This window comes from Saimiri boliviensis, chromosome 3 (assembly GCF_048565385.1).
Source record: "Saimiri boliviensis isolate mSaiBol1 chromosome 3, mSaiBol1.pri, whole genome shotgun sequence".
Classification (NCBI taxonomy): domain Eukaryota; kingdom Metazoa; phylum Chordata; class Mammalia; order Primates; family Cebidae; genus Saimiri; species Saimiri boliviensis.
This window is the reverse complement of record NC_133451.1, coordinates 81,824,853-81,844,546: the sequence shown is the minus strand read 5'-3', so window position 1 is coordinate 81,844,546 and position 19,694 is coordinate 81,824,853. Positions and strand designations below refer to the sequence as shown.

General features: G+C 36.9%; 1 protein-coding gene across 16 annotated transcripts in view; it reads left to right on the top strand.

Annotated features, from left to right (window-relative positions):
* Positions 1-19,694, top strand: part of FAM13A (family with sequence similarity 13 member A) — a 367,080-nt gene that overhangs the window by 320,241 nt on the left and 27,145 nt on the right. For all 16 annotated transcript variants that reach the window (XM_010334789.3, XM_010334792.3, XM_074396438.1 and 13 more), the window contains 3 exons: positions 5,807-5,883; positions 6,249-6,291; positions 14,559-14,706. In XM_010334789.3, coding sequence (XP_010333091.2) covers positions 5,807-5,883; positions 6,249-6,291; positions 14,559-14,706 — 268 coding nt within the window. The remainder of the gene's footprint in view (positions 1-5,806; positions 5,884-6,248; positions 6,292-14,558; positions 14,707-19,694) is intronic.

Below are 19,694 nucleotides of genomic sequence, written 5' to 3'. Positions count from 1 at the left end.
GTGGAGAGAAATAAGGCAGAGTAAAGAGAATGGAAAGTGGGAAGAGGTAAAGGATCACTTTTGTAGACAGGACATTCAAGTCAGGCCTCATTAAAAATGATGCTTGTGCAGAGGTAAAGGAGGTGAGGGAAAGAGCCATTAGGATATCTGGGGAGGGAAAATCCAGGCAGAGGGAGCAGCATGCTGAACCTTTGAGGATGGGCAAGAAGTGGCCATGGTTAGAATAGAATTGAGAGGAGCATTGTAGATGAGGTCAGAGATGCAGCAGAGGTCCTGATCACCTAAGGCTTCGTAGCCATTTTTAGGACTTCAGCATTTACCTTAAGAAGGATGAGGAGCCACAGAGGATTGAGAGGGGAAAGAAGCCATTTTGTAACATACCTTATGAAAAGATCCCTCTGGAAGTGGTGTTAAGTATAGTGCATGGGGTGATGAGAAATAGATAAGGATTAAAGTAAAATAATTCACATAATCTAGTAAAGAATTTAAGTAGGCAGTTAGATATATTAATCTGGAGGTCAACGGAAAGATAAAATAAAAATTTTGGAAGTCTTTGGCACACAGTTGGTATAAAAAGCTTGAGAGTGGTTAAGCTGACACCAGGAGACTGAGTACAAATGATAAAAAGAAAGGGTCCAAGGACTGAGCTGAGATACACCCACATTTAGGGGATAAGCTGATGGGAAGGTAGCACCCAAAGTGTCTAAGAAGGAGCTGCTGCCAATCTCCAGTGGAGCATGGAGGCAAGAGCCTCATTAGATTTAGGTCCACAGACAACCAAAAGAAAGAAATTGGAATATGGAGTGATAGTTCACATATATCTAGCTAACCCACAGCTACCTTGATGGGAGCTATTTTCGTGGGAAGAGGCAGGAAGAACCTGATTAAATGGGTTCAAGAAAGCCTAAGAGGAAATGAGTTGGATACTACAAGTGTGGAAGGTCTTTGGACAGGTCTTGCCCTACAGGGGTGAAGAAAAATGAGATAGCAGTTGAATAGAATACAACAGGAAGAGTTTCTGGAACGCAGTGATGTTACAGAATATTTGTGTAAGACAAGCCAATAGAGGGGGAGATGACGATGCAAGAGAGATCCATTGTAGCAGCAGTGTTCTTGAGTCAGTGATAGGGGAGGAACCTAATGGACAACTGGAGTGGTATGATCAGATATCACTTTGATCTAAAGACTGTCTCATCAAGAATTCCAACAGCTTTTCCCTACTTTGCATAACACCAAAGGTCTATCTTTGTGTTCTAACCGCAACCTACCCTTCATCTAAGAAGTGAATACTCTTCTAACTTGTATCAGTCTCTTCATGTTTATATACACATCTAGGATTCCTTTCCTTTGTGTACTATTGAGTAAGGAAAGAAGGCTATATATATTCAGTAGAAGCCATACTTCAAATATCCATAAAACCATCTGGTTTTTTACTTTCAGTAAGTATAGTATTCAATAAATAATGTGAAATACTCAACACTTTAATATAAATGGGCTTTCCATTAGATGATTTTGCCCAACTGTAGGCTAATGTAAGTGTTCTAAGCATGTTTAAGCTAGGCTAAGCTATGCTGTTTAGTAGGTTAGGTGCACTAAATGTATTTTTGGCTTATGATATCTTCTAATTACCATGGATTTATTGGGATATAACCTCCATGGTAAGTTGAGGAGCATCTGTACCTGGTGAAGCATTGCATTGGCCAGGTCTGGAAGCCACATATATCACTTTTCACATCCCATTGGAGAGAAGTTAGTCACATGGTTGTATCTGATCACAAGAGAGGCTGGGAAATGTATTGTTGCTGGGCACATAGCTACTTTATTATGGTGGAAGAAGTGTAGTGTGGGTTTGGGTGGACAGCTAGCAAACTCTTTCATAGGCATCTTTCATGATATCAGTAGTTCTTTTTGAATATGGATGAGCTTATACAATTTTGAGCAATAAAACATAAAATGTACAAAAGGGTACAAAAAGGAATTTCAATATGCCATTATTCCTTTCTTAATGAGGCTCTATTCTCCTTCTCTTAGAGCTCAAGGTTAGAATAATGAGCCTGTTTTGACTAACAGCATTCCTGTAGCCTTCAGATTGAGCTGTTTGTATATCGAGAGAGGCATTTGTGCATGTGTCCTCTATTAAGGCTCTGTCAGCATTTTACAGTTTTAGAAGATGAATTTGTTTTTGTTCCAAGTGTTTTCAAGTGCTTCAGTCAGTGGTCAGACAGGTTTTGAGCCTAGCTTTCAATGCCAACACAGAAAGGGAGAAAGAAAAAGAATTAAAAATAAATTCCACAATCTCAAATGAAATTTTATCAAGGATTTTGCTCTTTTAGACTTGAGGTTATCTTTCTAATTAAGGAGAATGGTCTTTAAAATTCAGTTCCTCTGATACCCCAAAATTATCAAAATAAACTATGTCATAGTGAATCTGTGTTTTGAAAGTCACTGATAGAATTTATAGGAACCAGATTTTATGGATTATAAACTATGCTTTATCTGGTTAAAAAAATTACAATGCAAGAAGCAATTTTATTAAATTTGACTTAAAGTCACAATCTGTTCTTTGCTGTTTTTTGAAAATTACCTATTACCTTTAAAATATTCTAAATTTAGAAGAGGAATTAAAATAAAAGTTAATGCAATAAAACATTTTCACAAGCATTCTATTACTTCAACCTCTAATCAATGCAAACATTAATGGACTACCCTTTTACTACACCTTGTCGAGATGTATTTGGGATGTAAAACAGTTTAAAGCCTTCAAAAGACAATGACTCAGTATTTTCTTGTAAGACAAGTATTATTAGATGGAGCACATTTGAAGGTCCAACGGCATACTTCTCAAAAACATTCTGCATTTCAGCATTATTTTAACCTGTACATCACATTTGTCCCTTCCCTCATCTTAGTGAAGTAGAGAGTCTCCTGATCTACTTTGTTATCTTAATCATTTCTCCCTAACCCCAAGACAAAGAATACAAATTAGAATCTATAAAACATTTTGTGCCTATGGAAATACATAGTTTTGTTACTGTACTCATAGGTATCTACTACCCTTGTTAGTTTCGTTCAGAAAACATTGCTTTTCCAGTTGTAACCTTCTTCAGGTGTTCTATTTCCAAGAGGTATAGGTGCTACGCAGCTACCTTAGGAAAGGAACACTGTGTACTTGCATGTTGTTTTAGTGAAACCAGATAATGAATATTCAGCAGTCTCAAATGTGTACAGAAATAACATTACAATTAGAATTACTGAAAAGCCTTAGAGCAGAATATTAAACAATATTAAAAATCAACCTTTGTGAATTACATCTACAAAACCTCAAATTGTTGAAAAGTTCTTAAACCTATTGATAAAATGTGTAAAAAGTGGTAGGGAGGGAGTTGAAGAAGTTAATACTTGTTTTAACCCTGGAGATTCGCTAAGCTTTCTCACATCTCACAACTGCTTTTTGCAAAGCTTTCTATTGTGTGACCTAACTAACTTTATTCTGTAGTTCCTAACACATGTATCAATTATATTTTTGTTCCTCTGTTTAGGTTAAAAAAAAACAAAACAAAACAAAAAAACAGTCTTCTAACAGCTTCTAACTGAAATATCTCTAAATTTAGATAATGCTATTATGGCCTATTTTCTCTTTTTTTCTTTCTATGTATTTCTTTTTTATGTTATTTATTTTTTTCTTTTAAGCTGTCTCCTACAGGAAGGATCTGAATATTTCTTAGCCTTGATCTGAAACTGTTTCATTCTTTGGAAATAGTCATTTACATATAATTATGAATGTATCATTTCATTGGCACTATTGTGAAATGATCTGAAGATAGGGGATTGTGCTTTACTTTGAAACTCATGTTTCAGAGCTTTAGGAAAACCTAATGCTATTGCAGTAGGTCTTACACTAAAGATTTTGATAATCTATTGAAAATTACCAATGAGAACTAAGATTCTTTGTCATAGATATATCCCTCTTTATCAGGAAAGTCACATTTGGGTAATAAGAGCGATTATTCTTGATTTAATGGGAACAATTTTATAAAGGCCTCTTCTAACTCAGACCTTAGAAGTATAAATATAATTGAATGTTATAATTTTTAATTTCTCAGATCCATTCTAAAATTATCTAAGTGTGTAAGTTGATGCTTAATATTCTAATGGCAGACACAAACACTGTATTTTCTAATTTTGGAACAGTGTCTTAATTGTGAACAAGTAACAGTAAAATATTTTCCTTGGAGATATTATAGCTTCAGAAACAACATCAACAACTACTAATAATATTCGTTAAATGTACCAGGCATTATTCTAGTACTTTACCTATTATTTTATTTAATCCTCCTGACCACCCTATGTTAACTATTGTTGCCACCTTCATTTTCCAGATGAGGAAATTAAGGCTCAAGTAGGGTCATACAATTGCCAAATGGTGGAACTGGAATTTTAACCTAGCTATTCTGATTTAGAGCTACCATCATAACTATTATGTTATGTTATCTCCCTTTATTTCTATTCTTTGATGGAGCCCAGGGTGTCAAACTGAGAATTCCAGGCAAATTGGCCAAACCAACATAAACAGAAAATAATACAGCTATCTACCAAGTCAAAAATTAGTTTTCTACTCTAATCATGTGTTTATTTTGTGGAGATGGTTGTAAATGCCAATTTCATGGGATTATTGTGAACATTAGATTTACTTAGTAAAGGGTTTTTTTAAATAATGGGATGTTATTGATATGTAGATGAACATATGTTGCATATATATAATTTACTTTGATGATACAGGATAAGTGGATTTTGCTTAATATCCTTTTAATGCAGATATAAATCTGAGTTCAACAAAATTCAGGTCCAAATTTCCAAGGCAGCTATGTTTTTGAGTTTACTGAATTCAGATATTCCCTTGTTTGCTTATTTGCAATCTTCCTTCAAGGAAATGGCTTACTTTTTCTGTGCCAGTCACCTGAATTATATTTAGAAAGCACTGGCTATATTCACAGAGGCAATCAAAAAAAACCTTACATATATGCCTCCTGGTAAGCAGTAAGCCCACCTGGTCAGCCAAAATACATACTATTCAAAATAGGTTTTCTGTTTTTATTTTTTCCATCTTAACTAATGTAAAGATTAACATTAAATATTGCAGAAAGAAAGGTTCTCAAATTTTCATTTCTGTTTATAGGTACATTACAGCTTAGGTATAAGCAACATGTCACTCTAAATCATATTGGCAGTATACATTGATTGTGTGTGTGTGCGCGCATGTACGCGCACGTGCATATATGTATATACATATATATACATACATGTGTATACTCCACCTTCAGTCTTACCAATATACACTGAATATATATAAAGGTGTATGTGTGCATATGTATATCTATGTTTTTAAACATGTATATGTATATATATAGAGAGAGAGTAAATGTTACATCATTTTCTGATTAGTTTCAAGGTCAGAGTCAGATTCCTTGATTCTAAGTCAGAGCCACCCTGATTCTCTAATAATCTGGGTTTTGCTATTTCACTATGCAATGTGTATAATACCTAAGAAAGACGCTATAGGCCACCATGATCATTTCTATGATGCTATCACATATCTTTGTTAAAGGAATAATAAAGTTCAATACACAATTCTGTGCAAGCATGATATAATAAACTGTCATAATTTTACTAGTTTAAACAAAGATAAAAAATAGGACTAGAATTAGTTTATATATATTATTTGATTTTTCTATTTTAAAGAAAGGAGGATCTGCATTACATATTTCTTACGATTCTTATTGGGCAATCAATAATGGTTCTGTTACAGAATATGGAAAGTCTCAATTCCACAGGATCTCATGAGAGAACTGTACCTGATGGTTTTGAACAGATATCTGATGAAAGGTAATTTTAGAATTTTCTCCTCATAATGTTTCCAAGGGCAAGAAAATGTTATTTTCATGTAATGCAATGTGAATTATAAGAACTAAAAAGAATGGAATTTAAGGACTATATGTTTACCAACAATATTTTATAGCAAAGAAAATGCTTACAATAGAAAATCTATCACAGTAGTATTGAAGGCAAATAACTATAGTCATGTTTATTTGTGTTTCCAGTTTTGCTTTGTTTTGATCTTCTGTTTTTGAATTTTATAAGTTTGGTTTAGAGCTACTCAACATACTTTTAAAATAAAATCATATCAATGGATGAAAAACATTGTTATGAAACAAGTATTTATGATTTTTTGTTATTGCTGTTATTTATAGCAAAGGAAATGAAAAAGATGGTGGACATAGTCAGCATCTCGAGGTGAGTAGCTAACAAGTAACATTAAGACTATGATGGGGCTGTTCGTATACTCTTGACTGTACTTCTGAAATATTAGTCTGTCAATAAGGGAAAATGAGATAAGTTAATAGGACTGTGATTGATTAGGAAGGCAAATACCAAGACTTACAGATTCCTTGAGAAATCATCAGAACTCCATTGTTTTCCTTTGTGAATTACTTTGTTTTGGTTATGATGATAAACTTTAATAGCATAGGGATTTCTTTTTAGATTTTCTATATAGTAAAACAAAACAAAAACCCAAAGCTACTGGTTTTATTTTCCACAATTTGATGCATTTTTTAAGTGATTGAAATATGTAGATTGTGAGTCTTAGTCACAAGGATTAGGTCAGGAATCTTCAAATTGACATAAATTCACTTGGAGTTACTTAATCCAATTTGCTGAGTTTCCTCCCTCATTTTAAATAAACAATGGAGAAAAAAGTCTCTCACCTCCCTTATGTCATCTGTAACTTCATGTTTCATTTGCTTTCCTGACCTCCCACTTGTCCTCTCAGGCGTCACCATGCTGACCTAAGTATTTGGTTTCTCTTGCTCGCAACTCCCGCTTCCATTCAGTCTGCTGAGCGTCATTTTTAATTCATGTACGTGTATTCAACCTCCAAATACTTCCAACTCCACATTCAATCTTATCCGTTTTGCTTTTCAAGAATTAAAGTTTTTCTTACCCTACTCTTAAACTCCGACTTTTGATATAAACAGAACATTCCCTCTAACTTAATAATTTTTCATTTCTGTTGGGCACTGACCTAATTCACTGATGGATTCATTCAACGACATATATTAAATCCTGCTAGGTACAGGTACTGTGCTAGGAGCTGAGATTTAATAACAGCCGGTATATTCCCCCATGGAGTTTTATAGCATAGCAGATTAAAAATCAGAAAACTATGGACTCTCTTAGAAAATTGTATTCTCATAAAAAAAAATTGTGTATAAAATTCCTAGAAATTAACCCCCGCTCCCCAAACACCCGAGCACACACTAATGCTGTAGACTCCGCATATCTCTTGTATTCTTGTCATATATACACTTCTTCACCCGATAACTTAGCCAAATAATAAGAGAGGAATGCTTCCTCTTTCTGACCTCACAGCTTCTGAGCCACTTTTTTCATCTATTTCCAACTCATTTATGCTTCCTTCTTGGGACCCAGGCAACAAGCTGACATTCTTGTCTTGTCTCTAGGCATCTTTTTAAAGATCATGTTTCCCCCATGATAGTGTCCTGTTGTGTTTGTTTTTTTATGTTTGTATCCTTTCACTGCCATCTTCCTCTGCTCACAGCAAGCACCTACTCTTCTGCTATCTAACACAGTTATAAAGAAAATTGCTTTGCCAGTCTCCTGGAGAGGTCTTCCCAGTTCTTTCCTTTGATGCCTGTTATGTTTTATTAGATAAAAGGGAATAAAAGTAACCTCTGTGTATGGACTTCATAGCATTAACTCATAAATTCCAAGTGGCACACAAACTAAATGGCAAATTAAACTGAATTCAGTCTGCCTTAGTCTCTGGTGGACAGCTCCCAGGGCAGGGGATGAATCATGGGGAAACAATCTCACATCCTTCTTCCATGTTCCAGGTCCTCTTCTTATGTGTGTCACCCATGTGCAACTAGCAGTCAGTGCCCAGTGCCACTGCTGCCACTACTGAGGCACTCACTAATGATAATCATTGTCATCACGACGGTTTCAGTTAGGAGATAAAATTAGGCGGTGAACTAAAATCTAGACTAAGCTCTCTCTGTCACCTTTCTATCACAGCTGCACCAGAGGAGAAAAATGAGACATCACTCCACAAGATGGGGGTGATTTCTACCTGTGAAAGCATGTGCTTTTCACTGAAGAAAACTTATTTTGTTATTATCCATGAAAGACAGCGAAAAGAGCCGTTTTCCATTTTGTAAAAGTTTGTTACTTACTACTTTTAAATATATGTAGTACTTCCTAAAACTTGTACCACTCAGTAGTTAATCTGGTTTTTTAGTTAAAACATCAATCATCTTTAATTTTCAGTCATGAAAAGTAAGTCTATACTTTGGTTACTCATCTTAGAGTTCTGTTTAGCCAGTAGTATTTATTTTGTTTCAGGTTTCATTGCATAAGATTGAGATGTCAGATTTTACATGCCCACTATTAAATATATATTGTAATATTTCCCATTTTGTTTTCCTTTAAGACAGATTTCAACCTTATTAATGTCATTTTAAAATCTCCTCGTAAACTCTCAGATTCATATAAGATAACATAGCATGTGACAGGTCTTGGGGAAAGTTGATTTCTTTCCTTTTTTTTTTTTTTTTTGGACTAATATTTTCATTAGAATGAGGAACATTTGTTTTCAGCCTCAGAAATGCTCTTTAGAGAGACAGGCAGAGGCTTCACTTAGACCTGCCGCCCAAAGACAAATGAACTTACAACTGTGACTCCATTTTTATATAATCAATTTGCAGCCTTAAATGTGTTTGTCTGAGAGTATGTGTTGAAAGTGAACGTGGGCTTATCCCTTTGTTTCATGTCTTTTTAATTTCTTTTAATTATACAACTAATCTTATCCAAAAAGATTCTCCTGAGATCTCAGATGAGCATTAGTCAATCAGAGTTACCCATTTCTATTTCATAAGAGTTCCTTATATGGTTTGGATTAAAGTTTGTTTAGTGACCCACTAGCAATGAGAAAAAAAGTTAAGAGTCACTTCGAAATGTCCAAAATTACAGTACAGTTTCTTTAGGTAGGTTCAGAAAGGCTGACATTTTAATAAAATATCCTGTCTGGGTGATATGAAATGACATAAGGAAGAGCCAGGCACACTGGGCATGCAGAATCTAGAGTCTTTGTTCTTTTGTTTATTTTTAAACCCTTTTAACAAACTACAAGTATCCAGAAGAGAGGTCATCCTTAAAACTAGCAATTTCTAGATTCTAAAAGATATCCCTGAAATTACAGATTTTCAGAGTTCTGTTTCCAAGGGAGTTTATACTTTATGCTTTAATTTAATCCCTTCTGATCAGTAATGTTTTATGATGAAAATATTTTATGCTTCTGTATAAAATCTGGAATATTAAAACTAAAACCTTACAATGAATCTCTGTTGAGAAGTCAGAACAAGTAAGAATTATTAACTACATGTAAAGGAATTACGTTATCTGGGAGAGATCATTTTATGTCAGAACTCTAAGGTCAGTGAAGTGTTAAGTTCTTTCAAAATATTTTTACATTCTTTATGCTTTCTAAGCCTACTGCTTAAGAGAGCTTAGAAGCATACCTTTGATAACAAACAAGACATTCATAATAAAAAATTAAGACTAGCTCCATATTTATTATCCTGCCAAAAATAAGGAAAGGAAAAAGAGACGAGAGAAAGAAGGAGAGAAGACAAGGCCTTTCAATCAAGACTGAGAATTAATATTAGTATCACAAGATCTCAAGTACAGGCTTTTATTTGACCTGAAAAAGCAAATTTCTGAAAAGTATTTATGGAGTGGAGGACTATTATTTTGACTTCACTGTTTTCATGGAAGCTTTAGGACTTTATTTTAATATTATAACCAGAAAAGTTAAAAAGCTCTATTTACTTCAAATTCTCTTCCAAATCCATCTAATAGCCAAAGTCCAATGAAGCTTTGCAGTTCACATGGATTTTTGAAAATTTATGTCCACTTTTTTTATTGTCAGGCCAAACAAAAAATGTTTATGGTTCTGTGTAGTTCTTCTGTTAATACTGTAGTTTCTTCCTGTGCAAACTGCATTAGCGTACTCTCTGATATTGTCATTCCTGGCTCTGATAAACTATTAGGCCACTTAACTATATCCTGTGCAGGGCAAAAGAAGGAATGAAACAAAAATTCACCAATTATTTGAAACCAGAGAAACAGCAGAGTCGAATAAAGTCTTGGGATAGAAAAAGGTAGGTCCAGCTAGACAGGGACAAGTCTTGGCAAAGATTAGACTGATAGCTTCATAATTAATGGCTCCTTGACCTGAATGTGAAATGTTACCCGAGGCCCCAGGAGACATGAGCTCTCTTCATAATTACCCCATAGCATCCTGTATTTCTTTTGTAACATACAGGATACTTGGCGCTTTTATGTTCAGTGTCTCTCTTCTGCACTAAATCCTTTATCCTGCTTGCTACTAAATTCCAGCAGTAGGAACACTGTATATATTCAGTAAACACTTGCCAAATGTATGAATGAATGAATGGAAAAGGGAAGAAGGGTATAATGGAAATAGCATTGTTTACAGTTTCTGTAGGCTGTTTTATACACGTTTTTTCATTTTAACCCTCATAGACCTTACAAAGTCGTGTTCCTGTATTAGAGAAAAAAAAAAAAAGCAAAAGTTCAAAGAAGTTTACTCAAAGTCTTGCAGCTTGTAAAGCTGCTATCTAAATGTGAGTCTCTGCCTCCAAAACCCATCCTAATATGTCATACTATATTGCTTCACCTAAGAGGCAAACAATTTGTTTCAGCACACATGGTGTGTTTTCATATAATGCAGCATTTTTGACAAAGTTTAGTATATGACATCACAGTACGAGGATCTTGGAGTTGAAAATTGTGAAAATAATTTACTTTCTGATTTAACAGAAGATATTAGACATGTAAATAACAAAATTTGAAACCAAAAATATTTTGATATTTGAGAATGCCTTTGATGTTTTAACCTTAATGACCTATTGGGAGATATAGACTAATGATAATCTTTGCAATACTATCTAAAGAGCCCTGTTGGAGAGGGTGAAGCAACTGGGCAAGATGCTGCACCCAGACTAGGCTACCATTGGAAGGCAGAGCAGTTTTTATGCTAGTTTTTATGGAGCCTGAAGAACTTCACCATGGGCCATAGGACATAGGACAGCATCCCCAGCACCCACATGTACAAAAAACCGTCAGCAGTCTGCAACCCCAGGCAAGGCAACCCTGTCCAGGTTCATAGACCAGCAGGGCCAAAAGTTGGGACTCGAGCAAGTAGGACAGCAGCCTCAGGGACTGATGGGAGCACAGCAGGACAGGACACGTGCATTTCCACATGCAGTTAGGGTGTGCTGGTCTTAGTGTGTCTGGGGCTGTGGCAGTTGGTGTAGGTTTGTGTAGGAGGGATCTCTCCACTGCTGTGTCACAAATCAGCCAGGAAGTGTAGCTCACGTAAGTTGACATAGGTCTATGGTGTGAATGACCTAATGCCTCATTATATGTGACACATCCTCACCTTCTGTTTATGGTGGCTCTGGCTGTCCTCTGCAAGATTCCAAAAACAGTGACCTCTGTACTACTTCTGAAATATAGAAAAACTGACCATGCCTCAGGGCCTTTGCACTTGTCTTCTTTCTTCCTGGAATGTTCTTTCCACAAATGGCCCACTTTCTCACTTCCTGTCACTTTATCCCAGAGACTGTCCCTGACCACGCAATATAAAATACAGGCCTCAACCACCACCACCGCCATCCCTCTTGCCTTGCTTTATTTTTCTCCAGAGCCTTAACAGTTTTTGGTTGATTAACTGTTTTCTCTGTAAGACTCATTAGGACAGGGATTTTATTTTGTCCACCATCGTTTCCCCAGTGTATGAAAAAACTGTCTAGCAAACAGCAGGTACTGAAAAATCATTTCTTTTGAATGAATAAGTTTTGTCTTTGTATCTGTAGCACCTGACATAATAGGCAGCACTATTATGAAATAATATTTATTGAGTATATAAGTATATAATATTTAGCCCAGCATATGAGGCTTTTCACAGTCCAGCATCTACTTAGCTGACACCCTTGTCTTCTGCCATTCCTCCTTCCTGTCCTAAGGGCTGGTCACCCTGAAACTCTTCTCTTGCTGTGACCAAGCGTGCCATGCTCTCACACCCACATGTGCACTTGTTATTCCTCCTTCCTTCTGTGTGATGAGCTGTCCTCCCTCAGCCCTCCAGCCCACACCTGTCTGCCCCCAAATCAAGGTTTCTGTTGCTGATTCATGACGGATACAGCAGTGGCTCTTTTCACTCGTACTTTTTCATAATACATTCCATGCTGTCTTCCATCCTTTGTTGTAATATGCTTCCCCTCAAATTGGAATTGTATTTGCCTTGTCTCTAATTCCCCTCTCGAGCAATTTTGAGGTGTGCCACGGTTTCATTCATTTGTTGTCATATGGTGTCAAATAGTAGCAGAGAAAGAATGATGGCTTCCATTTGTGTCTCTCCTGCCCCAGACACCATGCTGGGGGTCTTTCATACCTTCTGACAGATCTTCCAAAGAACTTTGCAAATTGGTACCACTAATGCCATTTTAAAGGTTAGGTAATGGAGGCTTAGAGAAGGGAAGCAACTCAGCTAGGTCACCGGGCTAGTAAAGGTCAGAGCCACCCTTCAAACCCAGGTCTGCTGGTAAGCAAAACTCTTGTCCTTTCTATGGCATTATGGTTTAAATGACTTGATGTGTATTCCTTATGAAGGAAATATGATACTTTAAAATCATATTTCTGGTATTCTTTTTTTGATGTCTGTGAATGTAATAAGCATTATAGATCTTTGTTGAGAAAAGGCTGAGTTGCTGTATGCATATATGCATATTCTCACTCTTTTGCTTCCCCCTGCCTGCAACCCCATCCCCCTCAACCCAGGCACACACACGATTGGTAACTGAGTGGCTTTGTAACGTAAAAAGCTGAGAACTGCATTTGGGCATTTAACCCTGGTCCGCTTAGGCTTTGGCTCAAGGGAAAAATACTTTTTGTGACATAAATGCCTAATCTCTTTTTTTCCCCAGTAAACAAACAGCATTTTAAAAGTATCTTAAAGCTCCAGATTTACTTGGCATTTCTATAAGACTTTACTAGCTCATCATAAACTGATTGATGATATTTCATTTTATCTCAAATGTGAAGAAAATATCAGTCTCCATGCATCATTTAACGGAAATATAATCTTAAAAAACCCTGGCTCTTCCCTGATGATTTCAAAGTAGGTTGGATAGCTATTAAAAGTGGCTGAAAGTCTTAAGTGGTGCTTTATTTTAAGCATCGGAACGTTTTTCATACATTAATGAAATCACTTATGATTTCCAGATGTTTTTAGTTTTTTCATTTAATGATAGTATATTTGCCCAAATACATTTCTAGTTAATCCTAAAGAAAATCTTTTGTACAGATCTGTGCCACTTAAGGAATACATTTGTAAGCCAACTGTTTCATAAACACTTTGTATATAATTGTATGAGACAGGGAAGAGTGACAATGGTTGAGTTTACAGATTGCCCAGAGAGCAAGGTTAAAAAAAAAAAAAATCAATTCCAGTGCAGTTTGTTTAAACATAAAATTAGTAACTTGAATATCAGCCTTTTGGGGAGGATTTCTTCATCCCTCAGAGGTCCTAGCCTACTGTGGGTGCCACCAATAAGCAAAACCAAGTGTAGCCAAGTATTTAATATTCAGAGTAGATGAACAGTAGGAAAACAAGTGACAGTTGCCTATTTGTAAGGCATGAATTATGCATCACTGACTTGCCAGCTCTTGACTTTTTACTTAAAAAAAAAAAAAAATTGCTCCCTATGTAATTTTGGCTCATTTCCAGAGCCCGTATTCTTTACTGCTAGCTGAGATGAGACGCCAAACCCCTGTGCTGTTTGAATTTGCGCAACAATGCTTTAATACCCAGACCTCCTCCATAAATAGTCTGTTCTCCCAATACTCGGCGAGGAAACAACCACAGGAAATCTGGGAGTGTGCAGCTAGCCCCGTTTAATTGATCTAAGCAGCCAGGGCCAGCAGGGGAGCTTTCGCGTACACAGCCTCTGTTCCTGGCTTGCAGGACTGTTTACCTAAGGAGCAAAGAAGTCCACCTGCGAAAGACACCATGTTGCTACTACAGCCTTAGCAACAGCAGTCCCCGGTTTTCTTTGTTGTTGTTTACAGTCTGGAGATCCATACTCCTTTAAGAAAACACCAAACTCCTTTCCCTCATTCCTGGCCCCAATCAGTAATCACCGAGACTGTCAGCTGCCTGCAGTCACTGGGAAAAGCAGCCTGAGGAAAGTTAAAGGAGCACAGATGGACAGTTGCTTTTTGCATGCAAGTGGCCAGCTAGGATCCGGGGGGCATCAAGCCATGATTATTTCTGTGCTGGATGCCTTAGCAGCTGTGGCCTGGGAGGTGTTCTCCTAAAGGAGTGGAATTGCTGCAGTCATCTTTGGGTTTGGGGTGAGCAGTAGATATTTGGGTACATTGTGCTGTTATTGCAGAGCCCCACAATGAAGATCCAGGAACATCCCAGCCTATCTGACACCAAACAGCAAAGGAATCAAGATGCCGGTGACCAGCAGGAGAGCTTTGTCTCCGAAGTGCCCCAGTTGGACCTGACTGCATTGTGTGATGAGAAGAACTGGGAAGGTAGGGTCGTTTGACAGGATGATTTACTATCAGAAAAGCATATATAAATAAGCACAAATGAGAGGCAGTAACCGTGCGAGAGTGTGGGTGAGAGAGAGAGCTATGCATGCAGAAGTAACAGCATTTCTAAATGACTGAAAATCCTTGACCTGGCATAGGAACACCTCAGGGTAAATGTTGCTGAGGGTAGTTGCAATCTAAGAAAGAAAATATGTTTGCCCTTTATCATAGTGTCACCTTGCAGGCCTTTTTTTTTCTTTGTAACTCACCAGGAGTGCTGATGTGTGCATGTCTTTCCCCCCGCCCCCCCATAGTACCAAGCAGAGTAATAGGGAACTGGTGTGCTTGTAGGCTTTCTACCCTCTGTAGCACGATCTTCCCACTGCTGCATGCCAGCCACCTGCCTTTCATGAAATCTCCTTCCCGTTTTTCAAGAATGCCGTTTTGGTTTGCTTTGTTTCTACGTTTGTTTTTATGGATAGATTTTATTTCAGGTTAGCAAATGTAAGGGAATTGCTTATCAAAAGGAACAGTGAATACGTGCGTCTTACTGAAAGCCTGTAATACAGTGCTTTAGATTGGGTTTTTTTCCAGAGACTTTCGGTGAAAACGTTAGAAATGTACTTGTGAGGAAGACGAGAGTATCCTTATCAAAACTGTGTTTCAGGGAGGATATTGCAGCAGTTTTATCAAGCTGCTTATCCTTTCACTATCCATGTGTCTGCATGCAAACACATACCAACGTGGATCCGAAATAAATGCCAATCTACCTCTATATAGTATGTGCGTTGGAGGCTTCGAGGAGGGAAAAAATGTGCACCTGATTTCAATACGGCAGGGTGACTTAACACAATGACTTGCCGGGGGGTCACAGCTGTGAAAAATCAGTCCCGTTTCAGCACCTGGATCTCCTTGTCTTCTCTCCCTACCCACTTTCCTGTCTCTTTTTTTTTTTTAAACCAAGAAATTATGTTAATGACCTTAGATAAAGGATCAAGGGAAGATCTGAAAAGACCACCAGGTGAAAAAGAGTAAACCCTATTATGCTTCTGGTACCCAGGGCTTTAGTGAAAACACACTGTTTTTTATTCTAGTTCCCTGACCTTGCAATCTAAGAAACCTGTTTTATTTCTTTTTATATAATTTGGCAGTGGATTTGCAATTTTTTTTCAGCTGTTTTCAGCTCAAAATGCATTCACTCAGCAACAAAATGCAGGGTTGTTTAATTTTTAATTTAAGTTATATATTCCTGAGTACCTTTCTGTTCTTTCATTTTTGAGTACTTTGAAATAATCACATTAGTTTTTAATTCATACATTAAAAACCTGTGTCCCCATCCCCCACAAAAAGTCCCATAGTAGTCACTGTTACCCAAATAAAAGAAAAATGCAACGATCAAAAAATACATGTTATATGTGAGTCTTAGTGATACGGTCTGCCATAAAGCTCTAGAGAAAAAGTAGGATTTTTGGTTAAAATTCAAATTTGCCACATTTTTTTCTTCCTCCTGAAATGGACTCAGTTTGATTATTTTTATCTTGGTTAGTCATAAATGTATCGTTTCTCCCAGCCACTTAAATAAGGCTAATATAAAGCTGAAAATACTCTTCAGAGTGACTGATAAAACCAGTTTATACTTTCCTTAAAACTATTTTATTACCATAAAAAATGTTCTTTCAGATAATTGGAGGAACCAACGTTTTATTTTAGAAATCTAGATATATTTTTAAAAGGTTATTGGAAAAAAAATACATTGCATTTCAATAGGCTTGGGAAAGTGAATTGTATATTCCAAGTAATTTTTGAAATCACTTGCTTTAGTTTGTTTTGTTTTTGTTTTGCCAGTTACTGTGTTTGTCATTGAATGGACATATCTTTAAAATCTACGTGGGTTCACATCAAAGCTATTCTGATCATTTGGTTACTGCTTTCAGTGACCTTTTTAGAAAGATTATGTACTTATTGTAACTTTCTCGGTTACATTATAGCATCAATATAGCTATAACTATAATCAAAATAAAGGAATTTTTGCATAAAATGAGAGCAGTAAGTCTGATCACTAAACTATCACTTTTTAAATAGCTAAAGTAAGAAACCAAATAGTGTCTTTCCAGTAAGGAATAGACTTTGCACTAATTTGTGGATGTGAAGCCGGTGCAACAAAATATGTAAATTAGAGTCATAATTACCAAAAACCATGTGAACCAGTATCCGCCTACAGGACCCCATCACCAGTCTTCAAGCCACCATCCCCTCTTTTTTGGTTTGGTTGCTCCTTCCCATCCCCATACCATAGCCCATACTCTCATTAATATAGAACTGTAAAATGTTAGGCGATACTGCAGAGGCGAGCACCAGCATGCTGTTCACTAAGTACTGCCCATCCACACGGAAATGATGTTCATTGGTTTCTGGGGCTCAGTATCAAGGAAACAAAAAGGGAAATAAAACTAATAAACAGATTCCATAAGATATGTAGAATGGGACCTTCGCAAAGTGAATGTAGGATCTGAGTCTGTTCATGCTTATTGGCAAATACTAAGCAAACTATGTTTTTAAAATACATATAGCTGTTTTAGGACACATTATTTGGTTTATCCACATGACTATTACTAGAATTTTCAATCTCCAGAGTTAAATGAATACACAAATTTCATGTACTACTCTGTGTTATTTAAAGTTCTTCAGAGTTGCATAATTAGAATGTTCCCAAGCAGTCAATTATGTTGATTCGAGGATACTCCTTGTGTAAGTACTGGAGTTTAAGCACTCAGCTACTCTATTCAGTAGGTCCTGATCGAATTAAACTTAAAGGGGCATTTTAAGCTGGGCATGGTGGTATTCGCCTGTAGTCCCAGCTACTTAGGGGCTGAAGCAGGAGGATCATTTGAGCCCAGGAGTTCAAAAGCAGCCTAGGCAACCTGGCAATACCCCACTTCAAAAAATCGAGAGATGGGTGGTATTTTTAAAACGATATAGGGTATTTCATATATCCAGCTCATCAGTTACTGCCTATTGGAAATAACTGGAAAGGAAATTCTTTAAAAGTGTCGTAGAAAAGCAAGAGATCTTAAAAGATCTTCCACTCGAACCTTCCTACTATATAGATAAGAATATTGAGGCAAAAGAAGCAAAATGATGGTTCAAGGTAAAAGTTTCCTCACTTCTACCTGATGCCTCTTTCTAAACAATGCCAGTTTTGTATCCTTGCAGGAAATAAATCAAAGTGGTTAAGAGTCAGCTTCCCTGGGGTCGGATCCTGGCTCTGCTGCTTACCAGCTTTGCAGCAAGTTAGTAAACATGTCTCGGTTTTCGCCTTAATTTCCCCATCTTTAAATAGGATGGTAACAGTATGTAATAATGAAGAGTAGATACAGTAGTATCTACTTCATAAGTTTATTGCAAGGATTAAATGAGCTAAAATATGCTAAGTGTTCAGCACAGTATGGACACATAGTAGGCACTATGTGAGTCTTAGTTTTATCTTCCATAAATGTTTCCAAGTATAGTTTCAAGAAAAATCAGCCTAAGTTTGCCTTCTTTCAAACCAGACCGCAGTTTACCAAATGGCCATGGACGGCTCTGAACACAAGAGGAATCAGTGATTACTAGGTCCTCTACAGATTTACTAAGGATTAACCATGTCATACCAACCTCCTTTCTTTCTTTGATAATATTAATACTAGATTCTATATTAGGGAAATGGTGCATTTGAAAAAACCTCGGCAGAGCCTTTGACAGGACCTTAGTGACAACCTTGTCAGAGAAGTGGGAGAGAAGACAGGTAGGGTAGTGAATTAGTAACTGATTAAGCAACTGTTCCTAAATGTGCAGATAAATGGATCAAAGTCAACTCAAATGGGGGTGTTCTCATCAGGTAAAAAGTCCTCAGCCCTATCCTGTTCCACATATTTATTAATGATTTAAATAGCTTGCTTATTAACTTTGCAAACAGGGACAAAGCAGATACATGAAATGTAGAGATTAAATTTGTGATTGATACAGCTGACCACTCTGGTTCTTTCTGATAGTTTACAAGACTAGTTGAACAATTTGATAGAACTACCATTGTTCTAAAGTTAAATTTTGGAACACTAAAGAATATTTTGTAAAATTCTTCCAGTAAAGAGCCTCCACCGTGAGGTTTATGTCTTTCTATGTCTGGGATGTGTAGTTACCTCCTAGCTCAGCTGAGCAGAAAGATGGTTACATCTTGCCAAGGGGTAATAATGGCTCTAAATAATATAGTTGGAAAGGAAATGTGGAAAACATCAGCCCCCTTAATTCTGTGCAGATTTTGGAGAAATAAATCATCTCAATCACTGGTTTTCTTTGCATCGTAAGTGAATCCAGCCAGCTAAGCAGAGAGCGGCTATGTCTCAGTGACCACGTTAGCATTATTCAGAGATATGTTCCCTGTTTCTACAGAAAATTTCTGCGATATCCATGTGTACTATAGTGTCTGAATTGGAACTCCCCCTTTTTTTTTATTATTACTTTAGTAGCAAACATGCAGCTTTTATCTGTTATTTCTGACCTGCTGCGATGTCAACTGACCGGGGTGGATTAATTTTTAATAGAGAGGCATGTCATACTTATGTCCAGAGTTCATTGTGGCAAGACACATGACTCAAAGCAAAACTAACTGCACAAGGAATTTTGGTCTACATTTGAAAATGCATTTATTCTATGTGTTGCTTTAGCAAGACAGTCCAGTGTGAAGCCTCACACCCCTCCTGTTTTTCTTTTTGAATAATTCTCTTGCAGCATCCCTGTCTCCTTCCCTGCTCTAGAGTCACTGGTTAAAATACGAAATATTTCCCAAGGTAGCAACTGGGAATGGTCCGTGATACATCCTCAAAACCGGCTCTCTAGGCAGGCAGTGCAATTGGACCTATTGTCTATCACACTGTTCTTACTTAGTTCTTTACTTTATTGTTGTTGTTGTAGTTGAGTGCCCACTATCAAAACAGGAGCCTTGTAAATGT